At 39.2% G+C, this 24,803-nt stretch overlaps 2 protein-coding genes, 2 long non-coding RNA genes and 1 pseudogene across 5 annotated transcripts in view; 3 read left to right on the forward strand and 2 right to left on the reverse strand.

Annotated features, from left to right (window-relative positions):
• The window catches only part of LOC134228018 (uncharacterized), a 593,534-nt gene that overhangs the window by 91,069 nt on the left and 477,662 nt on the right, over positions 1-24,803 (reverse strand). The window lies entirely within an intron of this gene.
• Positions 514-2,159, forward strand: LOC134220761 (uncharacterized). The gene is made up of 3 exons (XR_009982044.1): positions 514-877; positions 949-1,496; positions 2,029-2,159. It is a non-coding gene; the product is annotated as an uncharacterized LOC134220761 (long non-coding RNA).
• Positions 3,541-5,416, forward strand: LOC134219789 (transcription factor IIIA-like; annotated as a pseudogene).
• LOC134224531 (AP-2 complex subunit sigma) lies at positions 16,772-19,168 on the forward strand. The gene is made up of 3 exons (XM_062703908.1): positions 16,772-16,998; positions 17,071-17,689; positions 18,138-19,168. Exons 1-2 carry the CDS (start codon positions 16,996-16,998, stop codon positions 17,494-17,496), a joined length of 429 nt encoding a protein of 142 aa, XP_062559892.1. The 5' UTR covers positions 16,772-16,995; the 3' UTR covers positions 17,497-17,689; positions 18,138-19,168.
• The window catches only part of LOC134224530 (uncharacterized), a 29,639-nt gene continuing 24,055 nt past the window's right edge, over positions 19,220-24,803 (reverse strand). For both annotated transcript variants that reach the window (XM_062703906.1, XM_062703907.1), the window contains exon 4: positions 19,220-20,148. In XM_062703906.1, coding sequence (XP_062559890.1) covers positions 19,473-20,148 — 676 coding nt within the window. In that variant the 3' untranslated portion in view covers positions 19,220-19,472. The remainder of the gene's footprint in view (positions 20,149-24,803) is intronic.

The following is a 24,803-nucleotide window of genomic DNA, read 5'->3' on the forward strand; positions in this document are numbered from 1 at the left end:
GCGCTTGCTAGTGCAGCACTAGCAATTTTTTCGCAGCCAGAAACCAGTTTTTCTGATGCTTATAGAGTAACCAGAAGATCAAATTAAAAATGAACCCCGTTAGTTTGAATGAGGTACCGTTCAAATTATCGGGGGTCCACGGTAATAGATTGCAGATTTCTTTAATGCTTTACGATTTCTTTAGGCTTAGATAGCAAAAATCATAAACGATCAGCAACAATAAGATGTGGTTCACTTTCACAATTGAAAATGGATGCAAACAACAAAGCATCCGGAACTGTTTCATTCGGAACAACGGCATCCGGAACAGCCTCGAATCATGTGTCCGGCGCAGCTTCGGCCCCAGTTCACCAAGAAAATGTTGTTGTGATAATATCGAATGGTTTCAATAAAAAGTGCAATGCGCTGTTTAATAAAAAATAACAGATGTCTCTATATTTCTTTAATTTAGGGGTCATGTTTGTATCGGAAAAGGTCAAGGGGTAAACCACTCGGCACACTTTCAGAATGGCTAATTGTGCCCACTGTGCCGTTAACTGTGCCGAAGTGTGCCGATTATAAAATAATAATTTTTCTGGCGGCACTGGTTTTTATATTTACCTATTTGGCATCACGGGAAAAATGTGTAAATAAATAACAAAAACAGGAATTTCTGAATTTCCGATAAGGAACATTAATCGCAGCTGAAATATTCCGTATTCAACCGTAGGAAGTTTAAAAAAAACACGCAGGAAAACATAAAAATATGTCTAATATTTCGACAACCTTGGCTTCACCCATGTGGTGCGGGAAATTAACAACTGAATCATCGCTGCCACTATCATCGAAACCGGGTGCTATCATCACAAAAGCTACCGGCGTATTACTATTCCCACAAGTAAGTTTCTTAGAATTAATCAGCCTTGCGAATATATTTATATAATCCGTTTTCACCTTTCTCCGTATTAGGCAATATATGTTGCTGCCACTCTGTATGAATGCAATATAAATCCCGAATATTCACTACCGATCCAGCTACCGATGCACGTTCATCCTCTGCCAGCGCTATTATACGACCGTGGGGAATCTCCAGCTAATTAGCAGCCGCACGAACTCGGACCATCAACCCTCCGTCATATCCCATCGACGACCATTGAACCGGAGTCCCATGCCTAATCTTTTCGGAAGTGCTCCGGAACGATACATCGCCGAGTATACCTTGTCGAGTAATGCGGAACCGTTTGTCTAAATGCAACAACTGAAATTGATGCTTCCGATTGTCGTCCCGGACCAAAAGCACCCTCTCAACAACTTCGGGAGGAAATATCAAAGTGGCGGCATGGTACAAGATAACACACTAGTGGTACAACTTGTACCATGGTACGAATACCACCCAGTGTGTCATTAGTACAAACCTGAATAAATAAATACTCTTAAATCAAATCTTTCAGCGTACTGGTGCAAATATCTTTGAATCTTCACAGATATTTGAGTAGAGTTTATTCATATTGGCTAAGGTAACGTAATGATTCAAGGGATGGCAAGACTAAATGAGAAGACAGAGGGTTGTGGCGGAATGAGACTAAACTTGTTGTGACTAAATGAGAAGCAGACAGTGGTTGACCGACGTGTGACGGTCCATACAAAGTTTCCAGATATTTCATACAAAAAGTTGACATAGGGAGGAGGTGGGTTGAAAATTACCCATTATATATCTTCCCTAAGCGGCCCTCCTTAGCCGTGCGGTAAGACGCGCGGCTACAAAGCAAGACTATGCTGATTGCTGAGAGTGGCTGGGTTCGATTCCCGGTGCCGGTCTAGGCAATTTTCGGATTGGAAATTGTCTCGACTTCCCTGGGAATAATAGTATCATCGTGCTAGCCTCATGATATACGAATGCAAAAATGGTAACCTGGCTTAGAAACGTAGCAGTCAATAACTGTGGAAGTGCTTAATGAACACTAAGCTGCAAGGCGGCTCTGTCCCAGTGTGGGGATGTAATGCCAATAAGAAGAAGAAGAAGATATCTTCCCTAAACCGACGGACAAGGAATTTAATAAGCACTGGAAATTCAATCTTCTTAGCGCCGTTTTTCAGAGAATGTAAGTTAAAAATTATTTCTAATTTGTTTTTAAATTCTTCGAATAAATATAGGGTTACAAGCTATTTAGCATGTTTAGTTCCTCGTTGAGATGATTTGATACGCTAGCACAAAATTTGCAATGGACCCCATGGAAAATCTGTCGAATGCAAGGCAAACGCTCTTTACACTTCCTCCAGTCTAATAAAGACTTCGTGAGTCCTCTTCTTTCAAATTCAATTACAGCATTGGTATCAAGATTTTTTTTCCGCATATGATGATACTTGGGTATATTGGTGTGCATGGTGTAGATTTATATTTCACTTTGCTTCGTGGCGCAGTCGGTACTGTTAAGGATCGCCTACTGATACACTCATCATCATATCCTGTTGGTATCACTTCCGGAGCAACCAGCCACTTTGATTAGCGAATTACTGTTGGCGTATGTCACTTGTAGTGGAATTCGCAGCTTATGACCGATTAGGAATAGTTTATCAAATCCTCGATGTAGTTTTCGTCCACTTCTTTCGTCTTGTTCGTCTTCTGAGAAAAACTCACTTAAATAAAGAACAAACAAAAATTCTAAGAAAAAGTTGAATGGAAATAAGGAAAGGAATTTGGAACGAATCCCCTTTTGGTACGCCGTTTTGTTTCGCGATGCTATTGCTTCCGGTCACAGTGCGTTAAGGCTGGTTTACAGTTTGGAAAACGTGTCACAGGATTTGGTCTCACATGTATTTTTAAAGATGCGGGAATTTTGTTTTCCGTGCCCAAATCCTGTGAATTGAATCCTACTCCTTCAAAAATGCATGGGAGCAAAATTCCGTGATACGTTTCTGAACTGTAAACCAGCCTTCGGGATGCACAATATAATGTTACCACTTACCACAGGGTGCTGACTTATTTAGCAGCCGTGCCCCGAATACTGTTCTATCGTTTTGTCACACGTGTCTTCTTATAAAAACGGACCCACTGCTCAGCTTCAAAACTCCTGCCGGTGTTTGTCTCTATCGGAGTGACGGAGAATCCACAGCGAATAGTAGCAGCTTAACACATCGAATCCTTCCTTGGAGTACAGCCTTCATGCATGAAATGAACCCGAGATTGTTACCAGTTGCCAAACTCCAGCATTTCGTGATCAACATGTTTTCAAACGTCTGTGAGCCAGCTTGTAAAGCGGTATGTTGTCTGGTTCGTTCACGTCGATGCCCGGCAGCTGGATGAACAGCTCCCAAAAGTTTGTCGTTCGTCGGGAAGATACATGATATGGCCGTCTTTCTGCTTCGTTCTGTCGCCCACTGTCGACTTGGAAGACAGTTAAAATTTAATGTCGTGTTCCAGGATGTCCTGAAAAACCTATAGATACTAGTTAACTTAACGGAGATTGCGGAGCACCATCAGTATTCAGCAAAGTGTTTTGTCAGGGACTAATACCGGGATCTGGCACTCGGAATTTTCTTGTGTTGCGCTTAAATCTCATTCGGTGTGTAGGAGTCCTAGGTATACAACTGAAAAGACACTAAGCAGACGCTGTCAGCTATCAGTTTCCCGCATGATTCTTTTCCGTGCACACATAACTCACAGCATCGATGTTTTTTTTATGTTTTTTCTCCCAATCTGTCATTACATTAACTTTGTTATAATTTCGAGTTTTTGAGTGAAGAGTTCGCTGTCCGGATTCCGGAACCAAATTGCGCCAAGGAGTACACCAACCGGAGCCATTTGAATCACCACATCCGGAACACCAAAGAATCCACATCCAACCAGATTCGATGCAAACGTCTTTCTTGCACCAAAACCTTCGCCACCGAGCGAGCGCCATGCGACGGCACCAAGACCTGAAGGACGTTCTTGGCAAATCATGGATCTACGACGAATGCGGCGAGCAGCAACATCTGTTCCACCGGTTCCACCATACTGGGCAGTATCCACACGATGTGAACATAGTGAACCTGTTTCATGAAATCATTGCGACATTATCAGACAAACCAAGCCATTCAGAAGTGTACGTCGGAGTTCACGCGTTGGATGCATCGCTCACCGGAAGCTGCAGCGCATGACTGTATCAGTGCGTCATTTATGATCGAAAAGAACCACAAAGCTCACATCCAGGTGCATCAGAAGCGTCACGAGGGCGGCAAAGAGCAGGAAGTGTTTTAGTGCCGTATGACGGATGTGCCAAATTTACGACTACGACCGTAATCTGATGGCCCATGTCAAATCTAAACACGGAGGAGTCCGGAAATACGTCTGCAACGTGGGGGGCTGTGACCGGGTGTTGTTCACCCAGCAGAAATTGGACCAGCGCCGGCGGATACACGAGTCGGCAGCGAAGACTGTTCCGCGGATGAAGCTGCCAACAGAGACGCTTGTACACGTCCGATTCGAACCACAAGTGGAACGGGTTTTGATCGATCAGAGTCCGGACCGGCGGCCACTGCGATTTCGATTTCGACCGTCTCGGCTTCCGAGCCGGAAGTGGAATTTAGTGCCGTGGTGGCGACGGTTCTGCAAGGTCAGTTAGCCCGGATACAGGATTATGTTGGACGGGTACCGGAACAGTCCGGTCAGAGTTTAATCTGTTTCGGATCATTGTTTAAGTAGTTATTTATTCCAGCCCTTTTATGAATTTAAGTTCTATATTTTATTGAATTTCCCATGGAATATGAATCACTGTAAGAGTGTAAGGAAGTATTTATTTCATTATTAGAGGAAAATGCTTATCTAATCTTCGGTCAATTTCATTATATAGTACATGTACTGCAGTGAATCGCATATCTGTCCCATCTTTGCTGGGTTTCATACTCATATGGGACAAATATGCGATTCACGGCAGTATACCCCTGTATATATATACACAATCCTATGCTAAAATGTGCTCGTTATTCATTCAGACTAAGGCCGATGTGTCAAGTGGTCTATGCAGTACTTAAGAGTTTTCTCCATTCGGCTCGGTCCATGGCTACACGTCGCCAACCACGCAGTCTACGGAGGGTCCGCAAGACATCTTCCACCTTGCCCGCTGCACACCTCGCATTCTTGTGCACGTCGGATGGTTGTCGAGAACCATTTTCACCGCGTTTCCGCCGACATTCTGGCTACGAGCCTGGCCCACCGCAGTCGTCCGATTTTTACGGTGTGAACGATGGATTGTTCTCCCAGCAGATCATGCAAGCAACTCGTAGTTCATTCGCCTCCTCCCAAGGGACCACTCGGCAAAATGTGCCCGCGGCACAGCACATATGGGCACACTTTCAAGTTTTTACTGCTGAGCAAGGATGTCATGTGTTTGAAAAGAAACAAAACTGACATAAACAAACACAAAACTATTCTGCTGAGGGTGTACATACGTGGTTCCGTTAAGTTAGCTAGTTCTATAGGTCTTTCGTGACATCGTAGAAACCGGCATTGCACTGTCTTCCAAGTCGACAGAACGAAGCAGAAGGACGTCCATATCATACATGTGCGCGACGAACCTGGCAAACTTTTTGGAGCTGTTCCTCCTGCTGCCGGGCATCGACGTGAACAAACCAGAAATCGAAGACAACACACTGCTCCACAAGATGGCTCGCGAACGTTGTAAACATGTTGATCATATACAGTGCAATATTTCGCAATATGTAATTAGCTAATCAAATTATATGAAGTGGCTGATTACTCCGGAGACAAAACCAACATCGACGACCAACAGAATACGATGATGAATGTATCGGTAGGTGATTCTCAACAGAACACCAATGATGTAGTTGAATTTGAAACAAAGAGGATCAGTTTTCGTAATAATTGTTCCAATTTTGAAGCCGGACAAAAATTCAGCTGAGGCTTCTAGTTATCGCCCAATCAGTTTGCTTTCTTCAATAAGCAAACTGTTTGAAAAGATTATTTTAAATAGAATGATGGTTCATATTAATGACAATTCTATATTTGCTGATGAGCAATTTGGTTTTCACCAGGGGCATTCAACCACTCATCAGTTATTAAGAGTTACGAATTTAATTCGGCTCAACAAATCTGAAGGATATTCGACTGGAGTTGCTCTTCTTGATATAGAGAAAGCATTTGACAGTGTTTGGCATGAAGGTTTGATTGTAAAATTGATGAATTTTAATTTTCCTCTGTACATTATTAAACTGATCCAAAATTATTTATCAGATCGCTCACTGCAGGTAAACTATCAGAATTCTAAATCTGATAGATTACCTGTAAAAGCTGGTGTCCCCCAAGGCAGCATACTGGGGCCCATATTGTATAACATTTTTACTTCTGACTTACCTGATTTACCACCAGGGTGTCAAAAATCTTTGCAGATGACACGGGCCTCTCAGCCAAAGGGCGAAGCCTTCGTGTCATTTGTAGTAGATTGCAAAAAAGTTTGGATATTTTCTCCACTTACTTGCAAAAATGGAAAATTTCCCCGAATGATTCCAAAACTCAGCTTATAATTTTCCTACATAAGCCGAGAGCTTCTTATTTGAAACCTTCTAGCAGACATATTGTCACTATGAATGAGGTTCCAATTAATTGGTCTAGCGAAGCTAAATATTTAGGACTTCTGCTAGATCAAAAATTAACTTTTAAAAATCACATTGGAGGCCTTCAAGCCAAATGTAACAAATATATTAAGTGATCCACTTATAAACAGAAAATCAAAACGTTGTCTTAAGAACAAACTTTTGATTTACAAACAAATTTTTAGACCAGCCATGTTGTATGCTGTGCCAATATGGACTAGTTGCTGCACTACCAGAAAGAAGGCACTTCAGAGGATTCAAAATAAAATTTTGAAAATGATTCTGAAGTTGCCTCCGTGGTATAGTACCAATGAACTTCATAGAATTTCTAATATTGAGACATTGCAACAAATGTCCAACAAAATAATTTCCAATTTTAGACAAAAATCGTTGCAATCTTCTATTGCAACGATTAACTCCTTGTACCCTTAGTATAAATTAGGTTAAGTTTAGTTTAAGTTGAAAACATTGTAATTACTACATGGTTCAATTCAACCAGAGGAAAAATTCTAACTGCCAGAGGCAATTGAAATGTATTAATAATAACTAAAAAGTAACATAGCAAATAAGGATGATAGTGTTAATAAAACACGGAAGACCTAGTCTAAGAGATGAATGCATGTATTAGATAATAAGCAAATAAAATAAAAAAAACGTCCCGAAACGGGACATGAAAATCAAATGAAGTGTCGACTATAGGGAAGCAATTTCCTATTATGGACCCACAGGGGGTCTACTAAAGGGCGAATTCAGTTAGACTTTAAAATGTTAATTTCAACGAATAACGTCGTGTATTTGGGTGTTTTATGTATGTATCGTGAAGAAGGGATGCAGAGCTTGTTGTTAGATATCAAGCAGAGTTAATGTTTTGAAAATTTCTAAGCCGTATGACGGGAAGAGCAAAATTCCGCTACTAGGGGGTCCACTATTGGGCATTTTACCCTATCATGAACAATTCACTCTTGTTCAGTCTCCTGACAAAATGATTGCTACATATTGCCACAGACAAACGAACAAATATTTTTTTGTGAAATCCATTGTATAGTAACAACAAACCGTCTGAAGAGCATATTTTAAGATTAACTACTTTGCGCTAAAGGAAAAAAAGTGGTACGTGTGATATTGCATATTTATTATATTTTGACTAAGAAGAACATTTATAGATTGTTACATCTGTTTGTCTGGTCCCTAGTTTTAAGGCAACTTTTATTTTTTTTGTCTAGTAACTTCAGTCGAATCATATTTATCTTATTATATTTAATTGAATCTCCAAATATCGAAGTTTGGCATAGTAGGTGAACTGACAGTGGGACTGGTTTGCTGATAATCAGTCAATTTAGTTAATAAATTGCGGCATAACAGTCCCACCCAATATTTCATCAAAACTAAACAGGTATGGTTATAAATAATCGACAGGTGGTGTAAGTTAATGTATTATACATGTGGAACATTTATTTAAAATATATTGTACACCAAGTTGTACACGCAAAATACAGTAGCCATTCGATAACTGCAAAATGTTTACTTTTCAGTTAACGAATGCCGTTCGATAACTGCAACGCATTCTAGACGTCAAACAGTTGTCAATCGACGTCAGATGCAATAAAAGTGCATCTAAATGTGCAGCGCAATGCAGCTGTCATTGAGTTTGACATCAGTTTGAAGTTTAGCGGTCCGATAACTGCAAAACTGTTGCAACTATCGGATTGCAGTTAAAAAGCATTGCAGTTAAATGACTTGCAGTTATCGAACGTCCACTGTATTGATGTTTTGGGCGAAAAAATCTAAAATTTTAAAATGCATTTTCCTCAATTCAGTCTTTTTACGAATGGGACAACTATGCCGCACACGGAAAAAGTAATCAGTCGTAGGTAAAATAGCGAAACAAAGAACATTTCTAATAGAGAATTTTGCAAAATTTACTCGTTCGTGTAGAACAAGTTTAAATACAGTGAAAACGTAAAATTTGTTTAAATTATTTTAATTGATTCTAAATCATTTGTTCATTGGAACCGAAAATATGAATGTGTGCTGTTTTGTCGAAAAGGCATTTTAAATATATCACATTTAGAGAACTGAAATAGAGTGAACAGCACTAATAAGTAAGAAGTCGAGGAGTAACAAGAAAACTAGTTTCTAGCTGGGTGGTGCGAATAGAATCGATTTGGTTGTCAAACTGAAGCCAAACTTTTCTATTGTGCCGGAGCCAAACATTTAAGATTGTGGTTATGTTCGTTTTAGATCCTATATTGAGAAGTATTGTTATTATTTGGGAAAAAATAAAAATAAACTTAGATTGAGTTTTGTATTATTTGTAACAAATGTTTTCACATTATATTTCGAGATGAAAATTAGTAGGAATGCGATTAAAAAGCACTCGTTACGAAATTTCACCTGATTCAACAGCTGATTGGATCAGGAATGCATGTAAATCATCGTAAAGTCATGTAGAGTCTCGCGCTTTTGTGCGCCTTCATGCAGCATGGAGAGAGAAATTCGAAGAGCGGGAAATGTTTGACAGCCAAGTAACTGCAAAATAATTTTGCTTATGGGATTGATTTCAAAATATCCCTCTACTCGCTTGAGAGCAGAAAAGCGGCTCTATCCGCAGCACCCAGGTTTCTAGGAATAACATTACAAATGAGGCAATAAATGTAACAAAAGAAATCAAAAACAAATTACCAAGAACATTGGATACAGGATGTATTTCTAGACTATTGATAAATAAAGGCAATATTTGAAACATGAAATAGAAACAACTTTGTCTTAAAAAATACTACGAAGAAAAATATGGATTATAATATATTAATATAGTAAGAATTTCATTAAATCAACTTATGATATTTCATAAGGTTATTCGATGGAACTCGTACACCAACATACTCGTTTAATAAGGACCTAGTTCATCCCCAGTTCATTCTCGTCTATAAGGCTACCTTATGTTTTTCAAACCGATTCCTTGTGGCTAATTTTCATAAGGTAAATTAATGAACTTCGATAGGCGTTTTGCCTGAGTGTGCAGGTGAACATTATACCATTTCAATAACCTATTATATAGGGTAAAGTGCCCAATAGTGGACCCCCCACCAATAGAGCTTGCTGCCGTTTAATCATCTTTCTCTTTCAAGCGCATAGGGAGGATAGGATTTGTTTTCATCGGGGAACGTATCCCGATGAAAACAAACCCTATCCTTCGTATGCGCTTGAAAGAGAAAGGTGATTAAACGTCAGCAACCCTAATAGTGGACCCTCCGGCCATTTTTGCATTATTACATTACACAATGTATACATTTTGCTATGAAATTCCATCGGGAGAACCTACCTTACAGTCCTATGATTTGATTCCATGCATTGGAAATGCTATGGAAAGTAAAACTAGATGATTTTTTACAATTCTATAAAAAATAAACACGAGAGTCTCCATTATAGGAATATTTTGAGGGGTCCATAATAGGGAACAAGAACGTCCCGAAACGAAACATGAAAATCAAATGAAAGTGTAGACTATAGGGAAGCAATTTCCTATTATGGACCCCCAGGGGGTCTACTATAAGGCGAGTTCAGTCTTGAATACTTGAATTGAATAAAACTTGAATTGAATACTTGAATAAATTTTGGGACTGTGGAGTAAAAGTACGCAGGAACGAGTGGGGCAAGAGTACGCATGTGAATCTTCAAGTTCTGATGTTAAACCCGTATATACGGCCGAAATAAGACTACTTCCAAAGCGTAAAGATCCACAACTACGAAAAAAGAGACAGAAATCTATAATTATCACAAGTTTTAAGGATAAGTTGAAGTAATTTGGTGTTAGAAAGGACTTAGCGAACAAAGTACTGAAGCGAAATAATGAAATTGTATTAGTACTCATTGTACACCTAAACATAGTACGAAAACACAATTTCATCTAAATGATAATTTCATTTAATCAAAAGAAACATCCATAAATTATGCAACGCTCAGCTGGGAGCGGTGATGTATGACGATCCATATAATTTTTATAGGATTCATACAAAATGTGTAAGATAAGGGGAGGGGTAATGAAATAGCCAAATTTTACGCTACGTGATTGGTGGGCTTCTTTAAGGAGAATTCTTTTGTTTACGCCACGTGAAACCTGATGTATTTTTACCTCTGTAGCTTTGATATTGTGCATTTAGACCAAAACTGTTTGTATGACGCTGATTAACTGGCAGCAAGGCCCACTTCCGACGAGATTCACACGGAAAAATAAAATATGCAGCACTGCATGGTGTTATCTGTCACAAAGTCGAGCTTGTTTTGTCGCTGACAACGTCGCTGGCACCAAATTGAAGTTCGGAAGTCGATTTCCATACTTCCGAACGCTCTTCCGACAATGTGTTGGTAGCCAGTTCAAATTTTGTTCTGACGTTCATGATGTCGGAAGTAAGTTCGGAAGTAAAACGTCGGAAGTCGGAATACAATTTAGTGCTGGCGACACAATAGTAACAATGGTTTTTCGTATGAAAGTGCACATTTCTAGGACCCCCTCCCTCTTTAAGAGTTACGTAATCTTTAAACATTCCCTAATAAATGTTCATTAAGCATCAATTAAATGTTATTAACTCTTATTTGTGTAAATATATACTTAAAGCACATGATTGGATGAATGCGTACTCTTACCCCACCCGATGCGCACTCTTACCCCACCGGTGGGGTGCGTTTTTTTACTTGTCTTGCAATAAGGGTTCTACTAAAACGAATCTCAATAATTTCAATATTTTTTCCGCTAGGTAACATATAGGAAGAGTATATGAATCATTAACATTGATTTGATATGCAGAAGCTTGCTTCATAAGAGCCACATGATCGATTAAAAACTAAGTGCGTACTCTTACCCCACTCTACTCTATTGGCCATAACTTTTGATCCCATAGTCCGATCCGATTGGATCTGGCCAATTTTTAATTTGAAACAATGGGACAGGATTCCCCTTCGAAAGCAAGTCTTAAAGAAATTCCAGGACGAACTCACGAAGGAATTCCCGAAGGAAGTCTCAAAGAAATTGCTGGAGGAACTCCCGAGCGACTTCCCGAGGAAACTTCTGAAGAAATTCCTGTAGAAACTCCTGAAGGAATTTCTGAAAGAATTTCAGGAGGAATTCTAGAAGGTGCTTCCAGAAGAATTTCTGAAGGAACTTCCGAAGAAATTTCAGGAGAAATCACCGGAGGATTTCTTGGAGGAACTTCCGGAGGAGTTATAGAAGGAATCCCTGAATCAATTCTCGAAGGATTCACGGATACGGAAACCAAGGGACCATTAAAAACATTTCGAAATAATTCCTGGAATAATTCCCAAACACATTCCAATTAGGTATCTAATGAATTTCAGTAGAAAATTCCAGTGTAATTACCGTTGAAAATTTTGAAGGAATTCAAGGAGGAAACGGTTTGAAAACTCACAGAAATGGTTCCATAATTCTCAGAGGAATCTTTTCAAAGTCCACTTAGGTTCCTGATGGAATGCTTCCTAGATTCTCGGAGAAATTCTTCGATTGTTGTTTCTCTGATTCCAGGAATCACTGTCTTCAATATAACTATTTGGCAAATTTCTTCAGAAATTACAGAGGAAAACATTGTTACAATTACTTTAGAAATTTTCCCGGGGAATTTATTCAGGGAAGGATTATATAGTGTTTTCCTTTGGAATTTCTGAAGAAATTTGCGAAATACATAATTAAATAAAAGAGATTCCTGTATTGTGTGATACATTCCGCTACTCTGTTGTGCAGTTGTTTGCGTTAGAAATTTGGCATTCCCCTTTCCCAGGCAGAATAAAACTTTACAGATGCTTTTAATACACGCAGGTCGATGATCTGTAACAAAAAACATTTTATTGAAATTAGAATTGTTCCAAATTATGCAGCAAGCTGTCACCCTACCTCATGAAAATTCGATTGGACGGTAGGTCCTCTTACACCAGTTCATCGGGTGAATGTCCGAGCTATAGTCCTCGATCCAGAAGAGTAAGTGGTAAAATTTGGTCAATCATTGAAGCATACTTTAATGTTGCACCCGTCCGTGGCCACGTCCGTTGTCGGCCGAATGAGCATTTGATTCTAGCGATCCACCACCTCCAGCTTCATGCCCGGTTTGAAGTCCATTGGCTGTCTAGTTGCAATAAGCGATTGGTCATAATGCTTGCCAATCCGTCGCGACTTCATCCGGATGTACTTGACTAATTCGAGTTTACCCTTGTTTCAGTTGATTTGCGCCTGAGCCGGTTGATTTGTGGTCGTGCATTGCGGAATCGACGTTAGTGACTGTTTTGGTGATGAGAGCCGCGTTCGTTAGCATTGTTGGCGATTATGATTTTGCGCTTAAAATGTAATCGTAATCGATTGTAATCGATCATGGCGAGAAAGCTGTGAGGTAGCGACAACGGCGTGTTTGTCCAGCGGTTGTTTGGTCCAAGATGAGAGATTCCGAGAAGGCGCCAGTGGTTTCAAGATTTTGATCGACGATGGAAAACGCTTAAAATCGCCCGCCCCGGCAATGGCAAACAAGCCCTAGTCCTTCTTCACAAGTTTCATCCAGATCCGGAGCTCATTAACCCAAGTACAGTCGACTGTAGCGGACAGATCTCGGGACAGATGGCCAATATCCGTTTACCTCCGGTTACTTCCGAGCTAGCGAGCAGCGTATGTGATAAGGTCACCACTTGCAAAGTCTTTCCCAGACCCATACAGTGTGACAGAATGCAACCGGATTCCTTATTGTCTCGGGCCCGTTCCAAACTTTCGAATCACACGTAAACTTTAACAACAATAAACAATTTTCCTCGCGAATTCACCGGTAATCGTTATTAAATAAATCAACACAAAACCGAACCGGAGGCCAAATTTTCACAAGTCATTTTCACGTCAAAACATGACGTCTTGATTTTCGAAAAGAGAAAGAAGGAATCTGTCAAAACTCACAGCAAACACTTTAAAATAAATTTACCATAATTTGAGTAAAATACACTAGCGCCTCTGGCGGTGCTGGTCTCGTCAGCTCATCATGGGTTGCATGAATTTCACATCGGTTCTTCGGGACTCCGACGTCCCGGTTATTAGTTCCTGGTTTTGTGTTTGTTTATGACTTTTTTGTTTCATTTCAAACACTTGACATTCGTGCTTGACACTGAAAGCTCAGGTGTCAAAACTAGAAAGGGTGCCCAGATGTGCCGAAAGTGTGCCATACTGTGCCGCGGGCACATTGTGCCGAGTGGTTGACCCCTTGGAAAAGGTATACATATACATATGTACTTTATATATATCTTATACATATCATTGTACATATCTAATTGAAGTAAAGTGTTAAAAGTTTACCTTGAAGTTATTGCATTGCTCCAATTATTGCTTACAACATTACCGGATATACAATACTATTGGTATCCTTAATTAGTTCCATCAAGCCAATTAAAAAGAAGATATTCCTATCAGGAAGTAAGTAGAAATAATAAAATGTTATCCATAAAAAGTTAATAATGTTATCAACACATGCTATTATTTTCAGAAATCGAATATTGATGGGAAATGACGAGGTGACCAGAGTGCAGATGAACATATTGCGTGTAGCTTTAAGGTAGGTAGAAATTACCTAAATTAAATAGGCAATCATCATATGTATTGTAAAAATGTCTCTCTCTTTGTAGTACCCGGCGGAAAGTTGTGAAAACGCCAGTCAAAATGCCGCATGTAGCGATTTGGCAGAACCCCGACCACATGAAGGTAGTTGGATTGTGTAAATACATTATAGATTAAAATATTATATATAATTCTTGAAATATTGGTAAATAAAAATTAAATGGAATTGTCATACACGGTTTTTATATCATTTATTACGAATATGAATTTAAATTGGAATATTGAAAATATGGCAATCGAACAGTAACAACATTCGTTTTCAAAGGCTTTTCTGTTGCAAATTAAAAATAATACTTTTCGATTTCAATACAATACCATTCTTAATACACTGTAGAGACAATTTTTTCTCAAGTATTAAACACTTCTGCCGAAAGTGTTTTGCTATTCAAACGAATATGTGGCATACTGAGTAACTTAAAGTGTTTTGCACTCGAGTTCCACATGTTTGACCAGTAGGGCAAATCAAAGTGCAAAACACTTTATAGTAGCGTGTATATTTTTTTGAGTGTACATCGGAGCAGTATTGACAGCATAAATATAAATGGCGGTCCTTAAATTAAAGTTTTCGTGACCGTCAGCAGCAGCACATTCGGACTACTTGACGGGATTGGCAATCTTGATCCAGCGTTCACTTTTCCCAATTTCCAAATTGAGTCAACGGGACTTTCTTGTATTTTTGCACTTCGTGCGTCAATCAACAAAAAACTAATCAAGAAACAAACTGTCAAAATTGAAAATGAACAAGAATAATTTTTCAGCAACATAAAAGCATAAAAATGGATATGTTTCGATCCGCAACACATCTAAAATAGGGTAAAGTGCCCAATAGTGGACCCCCAACCAATAGTGGACCCTCCAGTCATTTTTTCATTAATACAACACAATGAAAACATTTTGCTATAAAATTCCATCGGGAGAACCTACCTTACAGTCCTATGATTTGATTACATGCATTGAAAATGCTATGGAAAGTAAAATTAGTTGATTTTTTACAATTCTATAAAAAATAAACACGAGAGTGTTCATTATAGGAATATTTTGGGGGGTCCATAATAGGGAAGAAGAACGTCCCGAAACGAAACATGAAAATCAAATGAAGTGTCAACTGTGTCAACTATAGGGAAGCAATTTCCTATTATGGACCCCCAGGGGGTCTACTAAATTTAGTCCAACTTTACAATGTTAATTTCAAAGAATAACGTCGAGTATTTGAGTGTTATATGTAAGTATCGTGAAGAGGAGATGCAGAGTAGAAATACTAGAATAAGAGATCGGCAAAGACGCCATCTTGTTTCCAATCGAACCGTCAAAAGCGGTTCCAATTCGACTTGTTTACTTTTTGCTCCCATAAGAAGCAAGCTAAAAGTTCAAGTGCTCCCAGTATTATTTTCACGATTTCATGCATTTTCATACGTTGCCATTTCGACTTTTTTTCACTCCGCCGGTCTCTGATTATAGGGTTGCTAATGCAGAGCTTGATATTAGATACCACGCAAAATTATTATTTTGAAAATTTCCACTCCTTATGCCAAGAAAAGCAAAATTTCGCTACTAGGGGGTCCACTATTGGGCATTTTACCCACCCCCCTGGCGTCCTATACTACCACAAGGGGTTTGACAATAGCCACCATGTCCACGGACGGTAGCTCATTACCGTCCGTTGTTATTGTACGAAAATAAACATTATGTGTTTTGTTTACTATTTGTTTTGGTTAAATCTGAAAATTGTTTTCGAAATAATTTGCAAGATTTCCATCTTTGACCATGGGAATTATGTTATTTGATGATAAAATATTGTCGGGCCGGCACCAAACCGGACCGCGCGATTGAGCACTCGCGCTGCGACGCGAGTCGCGACATTTTGAAATATTTCATTAGTAGTGCGCATTATGCACGCATGGATGTACTATCATGCGCACTAATCAGAAATGAGTTGCGACGTCTGATAACTGCAGATATTTCATTTTATTGAAAACAAATTTTCGATTTTCTACTATACACGGAATATAATAAACTAACAAATTGGAGTGAATCGATAGGTGAAATCAAACGCTACACGAAATCATATTTCGTAACTTGTTCTCCGCTCCGAATCAAACAAAAGATATTATTATTGTTTATACTGTGATGAGCATCACAGTTGAAATGGTCCGGGGATGCAATTCGAACAACATTCAATAGTGAAATTGAAATGAAATAAATGGTGTGCAGAAAGATGTTTTAGGATTATATTTACATGCCCATAATAGCTGGTATTATTTTTGAATAATTTGAAAATATGTAGCCAACAATAGTTTGGATAAAATGTAGTTGCTTGTAAACGCACGATTCGGGAGAAGTACTTTTCAAAATGTATGCTGGACATATTCATGAAGATGTTCGCTACGCTGAAAAGCACGTCTTGCCACGGGGTTGATTTTACCCTACACATAAAAAAATAACCTTATATGTTATGGGAATCATAAATATAAAAATGAATGACGACAAAAAAATCGAGCACCCCCAGAACATTGTTTTTTTTTGTTGTGATGTTGGCAGCGCTAAGTGGGTGTCATTTTTGGACGAACGTCAGTCACTTTTTTTATCTTTTCGATCCGATCTGATCTGGGGGAAGTAATCGAGAGAAAAAGTCTTACGCGAACGGATTTCCTATTCATTGCTTAGAAAATAGTACGATATCGGCTAAACGTCCCGTTGTAGTGCTAGAACATACAATAATCGAGAAATCAGGGAATAAATCGTACCACCGCGTCTGCAGCCACAGAACATCGAAGATGGTAAGAGTTTGTTTTGATTCGGGATTCCCTTTCGGAAATTTTGTTGATGGCACTATCAAAACCTATTTGCAGATCCGATTCATCCTGATCCAGAACCGTGCCGGAAAGACTCGGCTGGCCAAATGGTACATGAACTTCGACGACGACGAAAAACAGAAACTGATCGAAGAAGTACATGCCGTGGTGACGGTCCGCGACGCCAAGCACACAAACTTTGTCGAGTTCCGGAACTTCAAGATTGTGTACCGAAGGTACGCTGGGCTGTATTTCTGCATCTGCGTGGACGTAAACGACAACAACTTGTGCTATCTGGAGGCGATACACAACTTCGTCGAGGTGCTAAACGAGTACTTCCACAACGTTTGCGAGCTGGATCTGGTGTTCAACTTCTACAAGGTCTACACGGTGGTGGACGAAATGTTCCTGGCGGGCGAAATCCGGGAGACGTCCCAAACGAAGGTGCTGAAACAGCTGCTGACGCTTAACTCGCTCGAGTAGGATGCTGGTTTCCGATGCCGGGGCGGCGGTAGGGAATTTTCGTTTTCCTCTGTTGGCTGGAAAGCAGTCTAGTGCTTTTTCATATTTTATCGATACTCTAGTAATCCTCTTATTATGCAATATTACCTATATTTCGGATCGGAGCTACCCGACTGGAACTGGATATCGGAAATATCCACTATATTTCTAAGAGGTAAGCAATTTCTCTACTACGACTTCTAATCGATTGTATCGAAGATTGATATAATTGGTGTTGACAAACATAACAATGGAAAAACTTGGGAATTTGGTTAATAGGTACAAGAGAAGAAGATTAATGAAAAGAATAAGTTAAATAGATAATAGAACTAGTCAGCGATTACATAATTTATAAAACTAAGCATCAAGCAAAATTATTTTCATGATTAAAGTTTGGTTGCGTTCAAACGAGGTAATCGTGAGTTACTGATTGTGATCTCTATGTTGATGCTATGCCATGTAAGACCCTTCATCGTGTAACGAAGTGATGGAAAGGAACTGGCAAGTTTTTATTTTTTCATTGCATGGAAACCATTGAGTTATTTTTGTCAGCCGATTTGATCAGATTTGATCGCCGGATTTTTTTTGGCCTATTTATGATGGGATTTTCTTACTTCTTTCAGACAACCTCGACATTTGCTCCTAGCAAATGAATCTCATCACAATCGTGTTTTGCAACAGCACCAGCAGGATTCTGAGCTTCGAAACTATCGTTATGTTACAAACAAGGTTGACAAAGCTGTCTTAATTTTATACTCTTATAGGTTCAGCGCACCGCTACTCTTCGAGGCGCACTCGGTACGTACGTAGATCCATGGGTCCAAAGAACATGTTATTTTTTCTGTTTTCCCGCGTTTTGCCTTCTAATTTCATGCGTAACTCACTGCATTCCTTGTTAGACGAATAAAATTAGGATATGTATAATTATTCAAAAGGATTAAGCTATGATAAGAAGTATAGCACTAATTTTCTTCGGATGCTTGGTTTGCCATAAAGTCGCGTTCGTTCAAAATTTAAAATCTACCCGATTGAGGGCAAGCAAACATATTGTTGGTATTATTAAATAGGAATATTAATCGACTATTGATAACATGAAATAAACAAAATTCACTCACAAACAAAAAGTTGTACATCCACGGCTTAAACTATGGAAGGGTCGCAAAAATGTTGGATAATGATCCCATCAGAATCGCTGAATTAAGAATAAGATTGAATTAGCGGAATACTAGATACTTTATTCTAGATTTCCTTCGTATGCAATTTGCTTTATAGCGCTTATGGCGCTGTTCAGCATTAATCGATATCCGTATCGTATTTTATGTTGATATTACGACTATGCGCAAGACTTTTGATGAAGTGTTAATATTATTCTTCTTTTTTGCGATCCTGCCACAATTTGCGACACAGAAACAGACAGGAAGAAAGCTTTCGCCCTATGTGTGTCATCCAAAAAGTTAAAAAAAAAGCTAACGTTAATTGTATTCGAGAAGCAAACATAAGCAGTTGAATGCGGTTGTAAAGAACGAAGAAATACGGATAATTAAAACCATCATCTTGATCGTGACGTTATAATTAATATTATTATTCGTAATCGTGTATCTTATTACTGTGTAAAGATTTATTAGTGAATAATAAAATATATGCAATAAGATAATTGGAGATTTCTTTTCCTTTAATAATTGAAGTAGCTTCAGTAAACACCTACTTTGACTGGGAATTTACTTCGTTTAAATTTATTTTTTCCATCTATTGAAGGATATAATGGCTTATTCAAACCATGTTTCACGTCATAGAATTACTCTTTGATTTATGTTATTTTTCAATTATTTTTGCTCTACTCTTAATAAGATTCTAAAATATTGTTATAGCTATGAATATAACATTCCGGTATTCCGAACTCGCCTCCTCCTTCTCAAAATACCACCTAATCTCAATCACATCTAAAATTTGGTCGACGCCTATCGTCGCCTTTCCTTCGATTCATGCCACTTCCTGTCCTCGTGCTTGTTCCAATGATCGTCTTTCTTGTGCTTGTGCCCTTTGCCGTGCCACTCCATCTGTTCGTGCTTACGGTAGTCATCACCATTGCGGTGATGCTTATCCTTGTTTCGCCGCTTATAATGATCGTCATCATCGTCGTCGTCGTCATCATCATCGTCATCGTCCCCATCCCGACGGCGATCGTGGTGAGGCTTTCGTTCATCATACTTCCTGTCGCGATGATGTTCCTCCTTTGAACTGTGGTACTTCTTATGCTCCTCCGAATGATGCTGCTGCGAATCAAACACCTCCCCGGAATCGTCACGTTCATCACTATCACGGCGCTTGTGAGGATGGTCGCCGTTCTTCCTACGGTCTTTCCATTCCTTGCTGTCTTTCCGCTCTTTGCTATGTTTCCGATCCTTGTAGCGAGGATCACGATCTCCGGACGACACTTCTCGGCTTTCGTCGCTATCTTGTCGGCTATCGTTCTCCTTGTGGTATTGCTTCTGAGTAGATTTTTCGTGGGAAGTTGATGGTCTTTCATTATCAGCCTGTCGGTTGTAATCTGGGTTCTTGTCACCATTTTGTCTCTCCTTGCTATTCCATTCCTTGTGATGCTCTTTGTGATGATAGTCTCTGTGCTCGTGTGAACTGTTAGGGGAAGAACATTAAATTAACAATTAGAAGGTATGTATGTACATGTTTGGAAGCAAAAAAATCACTGACAAATTAGATTCTGTTACATCCCCCAGAAAACCATATCCCAGAAAACCATTCCCCAGAAAACCGTTCCCCAGAAAACCACTCCTCAGAATGTACAATTCCTCAGAAAACCATTTCCCAGAATGAAACATTCCCCCCAAAAACCATTCCCCAGAATGCAACATATCCCAGATTTTTTTTCATACCTTTAAAAAGATTCATGCTATGAAAAAAAAAAGATTTTGGCAACTAAAAAACTGGAATAAAAAGAACGGCTCGGGGAGAACTACAAAGAAGTACAGTTCAATCTGATATAATAGATTATGTTATACAAAGAGATGCCCTTAGGACCAATTTCTTCACCTCCGCTTAACTCTTAAGCGGTGCTTACCCATACACTTAAACCTGGTTTAAGGCTTAAGCGGAGGTGAAGAAATCGGCCCTTAGTCTGCAAATTTAAACTAATGAATATTAGCATATGGTTCATGGTTCGCCGTGCGGCGTGATTTGAAAGAAGGCGTATTTCAGGCAAATGTGTTAGTCAAAAGAATGTATCACTCATTTGCCTTTTTCCGAGCAAATGCGCATATTTCGGGCAAATTCGTGCCTTTCAAGAAGGAATTATTCACTCATTTTTATATTCTTGGGCCTTATTATGGACAAACGCGTTTGTAGCACAAACATATTAAAGACACCCTATACAGGGAAAATGCGCGTTTTAAAAGAAGGAATCATTGACTTAATTGCCTTATTCCGGGCAAATGCGTGGGTCCCTATTTGATTCCTCAATCAAGGCATGCTTCAAAATAAGAAGATTTTTTTTTCTGTTTTGGGGTGAAGTCATAATAGACGTGACCATCACTCTAAAAAATCATCACGTCATATTCACGTGAAAAATCACGTAACTGATCTGTCTTGAACAAACGACGATTGTTACGTGATGTTAGTAATGTTCACCTGAAATTCACGTAACTTGTACTAAAAATCATGGTGAATATGTTTGTATGTACTCGTAAACAATTTAAGTGAGATTGTGTTCGTGTGATTGCAGCTTCGGTATTTGCAGAAAAACAGCATTGTAAACAAACTTCACGTCAGATTTACCTGAAAATAAATATGGTTCTCATCCACCATACTTTTCACGTGAGATTGACTTGACACTCACGTACGAATGAATTACACATAACCTAAACATATTTAGGCTTCGCAGAAGTAAGCGATATTTCAGGTGCAACTAGGCGGGGATTTTGAAAAAAATATCAACGGAAGTCGGATGAAATTTATAAGATTCGTAGTGATATGGAAGAAGACGAAGCTACATGAAGATAGAAATTCTAGTTTTTCGATAGCGTTAATTTGAAATGTTATTCCAGATTTTAGTCTTCCAAGGGTGGACTACTTTTTGAATGATTTTACAGCGGAAATATCAGCAATTTCCGAGAAAGAATAGTTTCATCATTTCAGAACAAATCTGATAAATTCCATTCGATATTCATCAGTAACTTTGATTTGTTCTCCAACAGTGTTTTAGCGATAACTTCGAAGCGTAATGGCCGAATGACAGCATTCTCTGTCTAATGATAAAAACATCGTTCTGCATCAAATGCATTTCAACACATCAACATGCGAAGAGGTCTCCGTTTTACGGCTGCGGGCGTCACTAACTTATTTTGTATTCATTAAAAAAACATTTTTGCAATATATTTCAAACCATGTAGTGGTTGCCTGATTTCATGTAGCTTTCACTAAAAGTTCACGTAACCGGTACGTAGAATTCACGTAAGGTTCACCTGATCAAACACGTAACTACTTTCAAACTTCACGTCATTAGTACTGGAAAATCCAGTCAGATTCACCGGATAAATCACGTAACTCAACGAAGCTAAACTTTGTTCAGGTTACATGTCATTCAGGTCACTCTTACGTGAAAAGTATGGTGGATGAGAACCACATTTGTTTTCAGGTAAATATGACGTGAAGATTTTTCAGAGTGATGTTATGCGACGTGACACGACAGTGCAGTTTAACAGTCCATTGATAATAATTGTTATTCCTTCGCGTGAGTCGTGTCGCGTCGCATCGCATATCACAGTTAGGGTGCGGCCAGAGTAGACACGAAATGCAATGCGAAGGAAAGCGTCCATACGATTTGACAGCTCCTTATTATTGATTGTTATTCCTTTGCGCGCAATTTTCGCGCGACGTCGCGTAGGCGCGTCTACTCTGGCTGGAAGCTTACTTTGACGGGCACCTTATGGTCATTATGTTAAAAGGAACATTGTATTTGAAACTATAGTTTCTAATAATTACCACAATGGCCATTGCACATCCAACTCATCAAGACAAATGATTTTAATTATGGTCTTGCAATAATGTTTGTAAGAAAACAAGAAAATGAGATCATGTTTATCTATATATTCTGTTTTCTGGGGAACGGTACATTCTGGGGAATGGTTTTCTGGGGAATGGTACATTCTGGGAAATGGATTTCTGGGGAACGGTTTTCTGGGGAATAGTATAGAACCGACAAATTATCATCACTGGCACGCGATTAGTTTATTTGACAATGTTCATCAAATATATAGTGAAACAAAATTTCATCGAATATCGCCACGCGCGCAAATGCTGTCTCACTGTACCGCGCGCCAAACTGAATTTTTTTTATCAAATTCAAAAGTTAAAACAATTTCTTCTTCGACGTCAAACCCAACCTCACCCTCAAAACAACGTATGGTCAATCCGATTAACGAAGCTATGCATGGTGCATATCCCAAAGAAATGGTTAGATTTCAAGTATTAGATTGGGCAACGGACAGGGTTTGCATATACAGAGACGATAAGTGAGAGACTTTTTAATTCTCTTTTGGATTCAAACCCAAATCAAAAAAAAAATCAGCAACAAATAATCAGCGAGATAATGCGGACGGAATAATCGGCGTGGACTACAGAAACAGAAAGGGACTAGCGATTGGAAACTCCGTTCATGGAACTGCAAATCTCTCAACTTTATCGGGAGCATACGCATACTCGACGATGTGCTCAAGAACCGTGGATTCGGTATCGTAGTGCTGCAGGAGTCTGCATAGTCTACACTCCGGAAGCACTGATGAAAATAGCCCAAAAACACTAAATCGACTTGAGGCACCTCGAAATATTATGCGAATTAGCTGAAAATTTGAAAGGAGACATATTTTAACATAAGAATTGTGAGGCTGGGCTGACCGATTGAATTTTTGTGCTTTTTGAAAACATGAAGAGGTCTACTGATGATGATAAGGCCGCATTGTACGCAACGCGGGCGGTTGTGCTGCAGTAAGGGACCCGGCAGAACGTGAAACGCTGTAGACGGGAACGGAGACACCATACGCGCCTTTTTCCAGAAGAAGGAACGCCGCTTAACCTTCCGCAACTCGCTTCAACTTTCATAACATGAGAACTCGCGTGTTGTAAAAAGTACAATAGTCCTAAAATCCGTTATAATGAAGCCATTTAAATTGATATCAACGTGATTTTTTCGGGAAAATAATGAAGGGGATATATACTCTCATTGAGGACATTTTTTAAGTCCAATGGATCTTCTGCTGGCCCTGGAAGATCCGGAACCAACGGAACAACGGTGAAAATAGTCCATCTTCTCAATAAATGGCGCAATGTTTCTTATAAAAATTCTAAAAACTCTAAAAACTCTGAAAAAATCGAAATCCATCTATAATCCCATGCGGCCCAATGAGCCAAGGAAAACAATTGATTTAGAATTCTCCCGCTGAGCGGCGCTAGTGTACATGAAAATACCAGTTTGGTTCGATATCTCGGGATCTATGGGATTTAGGAAATTTCCGTCTTCTACAAAGTTGCTCAAGGATTGGAAACCAATATGTTGATAAACTGATTAGTTCAGAATTCAGCCGTAAGACGGCATTAGTGTATATGAGTTATTAGTTTGGTTAGATATCTCGGGATCTGTGGGAATTAGAAAGTTGCTGTCTTCTACAAAGTTGTTCGACGATTGGAATCCAGTATGTTGAGAAGCTAATTAGTTTGAAATTCATCCGCAAGGTGGCGCTACTGTATATGAGAGATCAGTTTGGTTTGATATCTCAGGATCTATTGGTTTTGGAAAGTTGACATTTTCTATAAAGTTGTTCGAGCATTGGAAACCCATATGTTGAGAAACTGTTTAGTTCAGAATTGAGCCGTAAGGCGGCGCTCGTGTATATGAGAGATCAGTTTAGTTCGATATTTCGGGATCTGTGAAATTTAGAAAATTGCCGTCTTCAACAAAATTGTTCGAGGACTGAAAACCAATATGTTGAAAAACTGAAGAATTTAAAATTCATCCGCAAGGAGGTGCTACTGCATATGAGATATCGGTTCTTCGATATCTTGGATATCTGGAGGATTTTGAAAATTGCCGTCTTCTACAAAGTTGTTCGGGGATTGGACACCAATATGTTGAAATATTGTGAAGTTCTTCTTCACAGCTGCTCGAGGATGAAAATTATTATTCTGAAAAACTTTTTAGTTTGGATTACATTCGTTGGGTGGTGGTATATGGATCAACCAGTTTTGTTAGATATCTCAGGATATGTGGGATTTGAAAGTGC

The sequence above is a fragment of the Armigeres subalbatus genome, chromosome 3, assembly GCF_024139115.2.
Source record: "Armigeres subalbatus isolate Guangzhou_Male chromosome 3, GZ_Asu_2, whole genome shotgun sequence".
Taxonomy (NCBI): Eukaryota; Metazoa; Arthropoda; class Insecta; order Diptera; family Culicidae; genus Armigeres; species Armigeres subalbatus.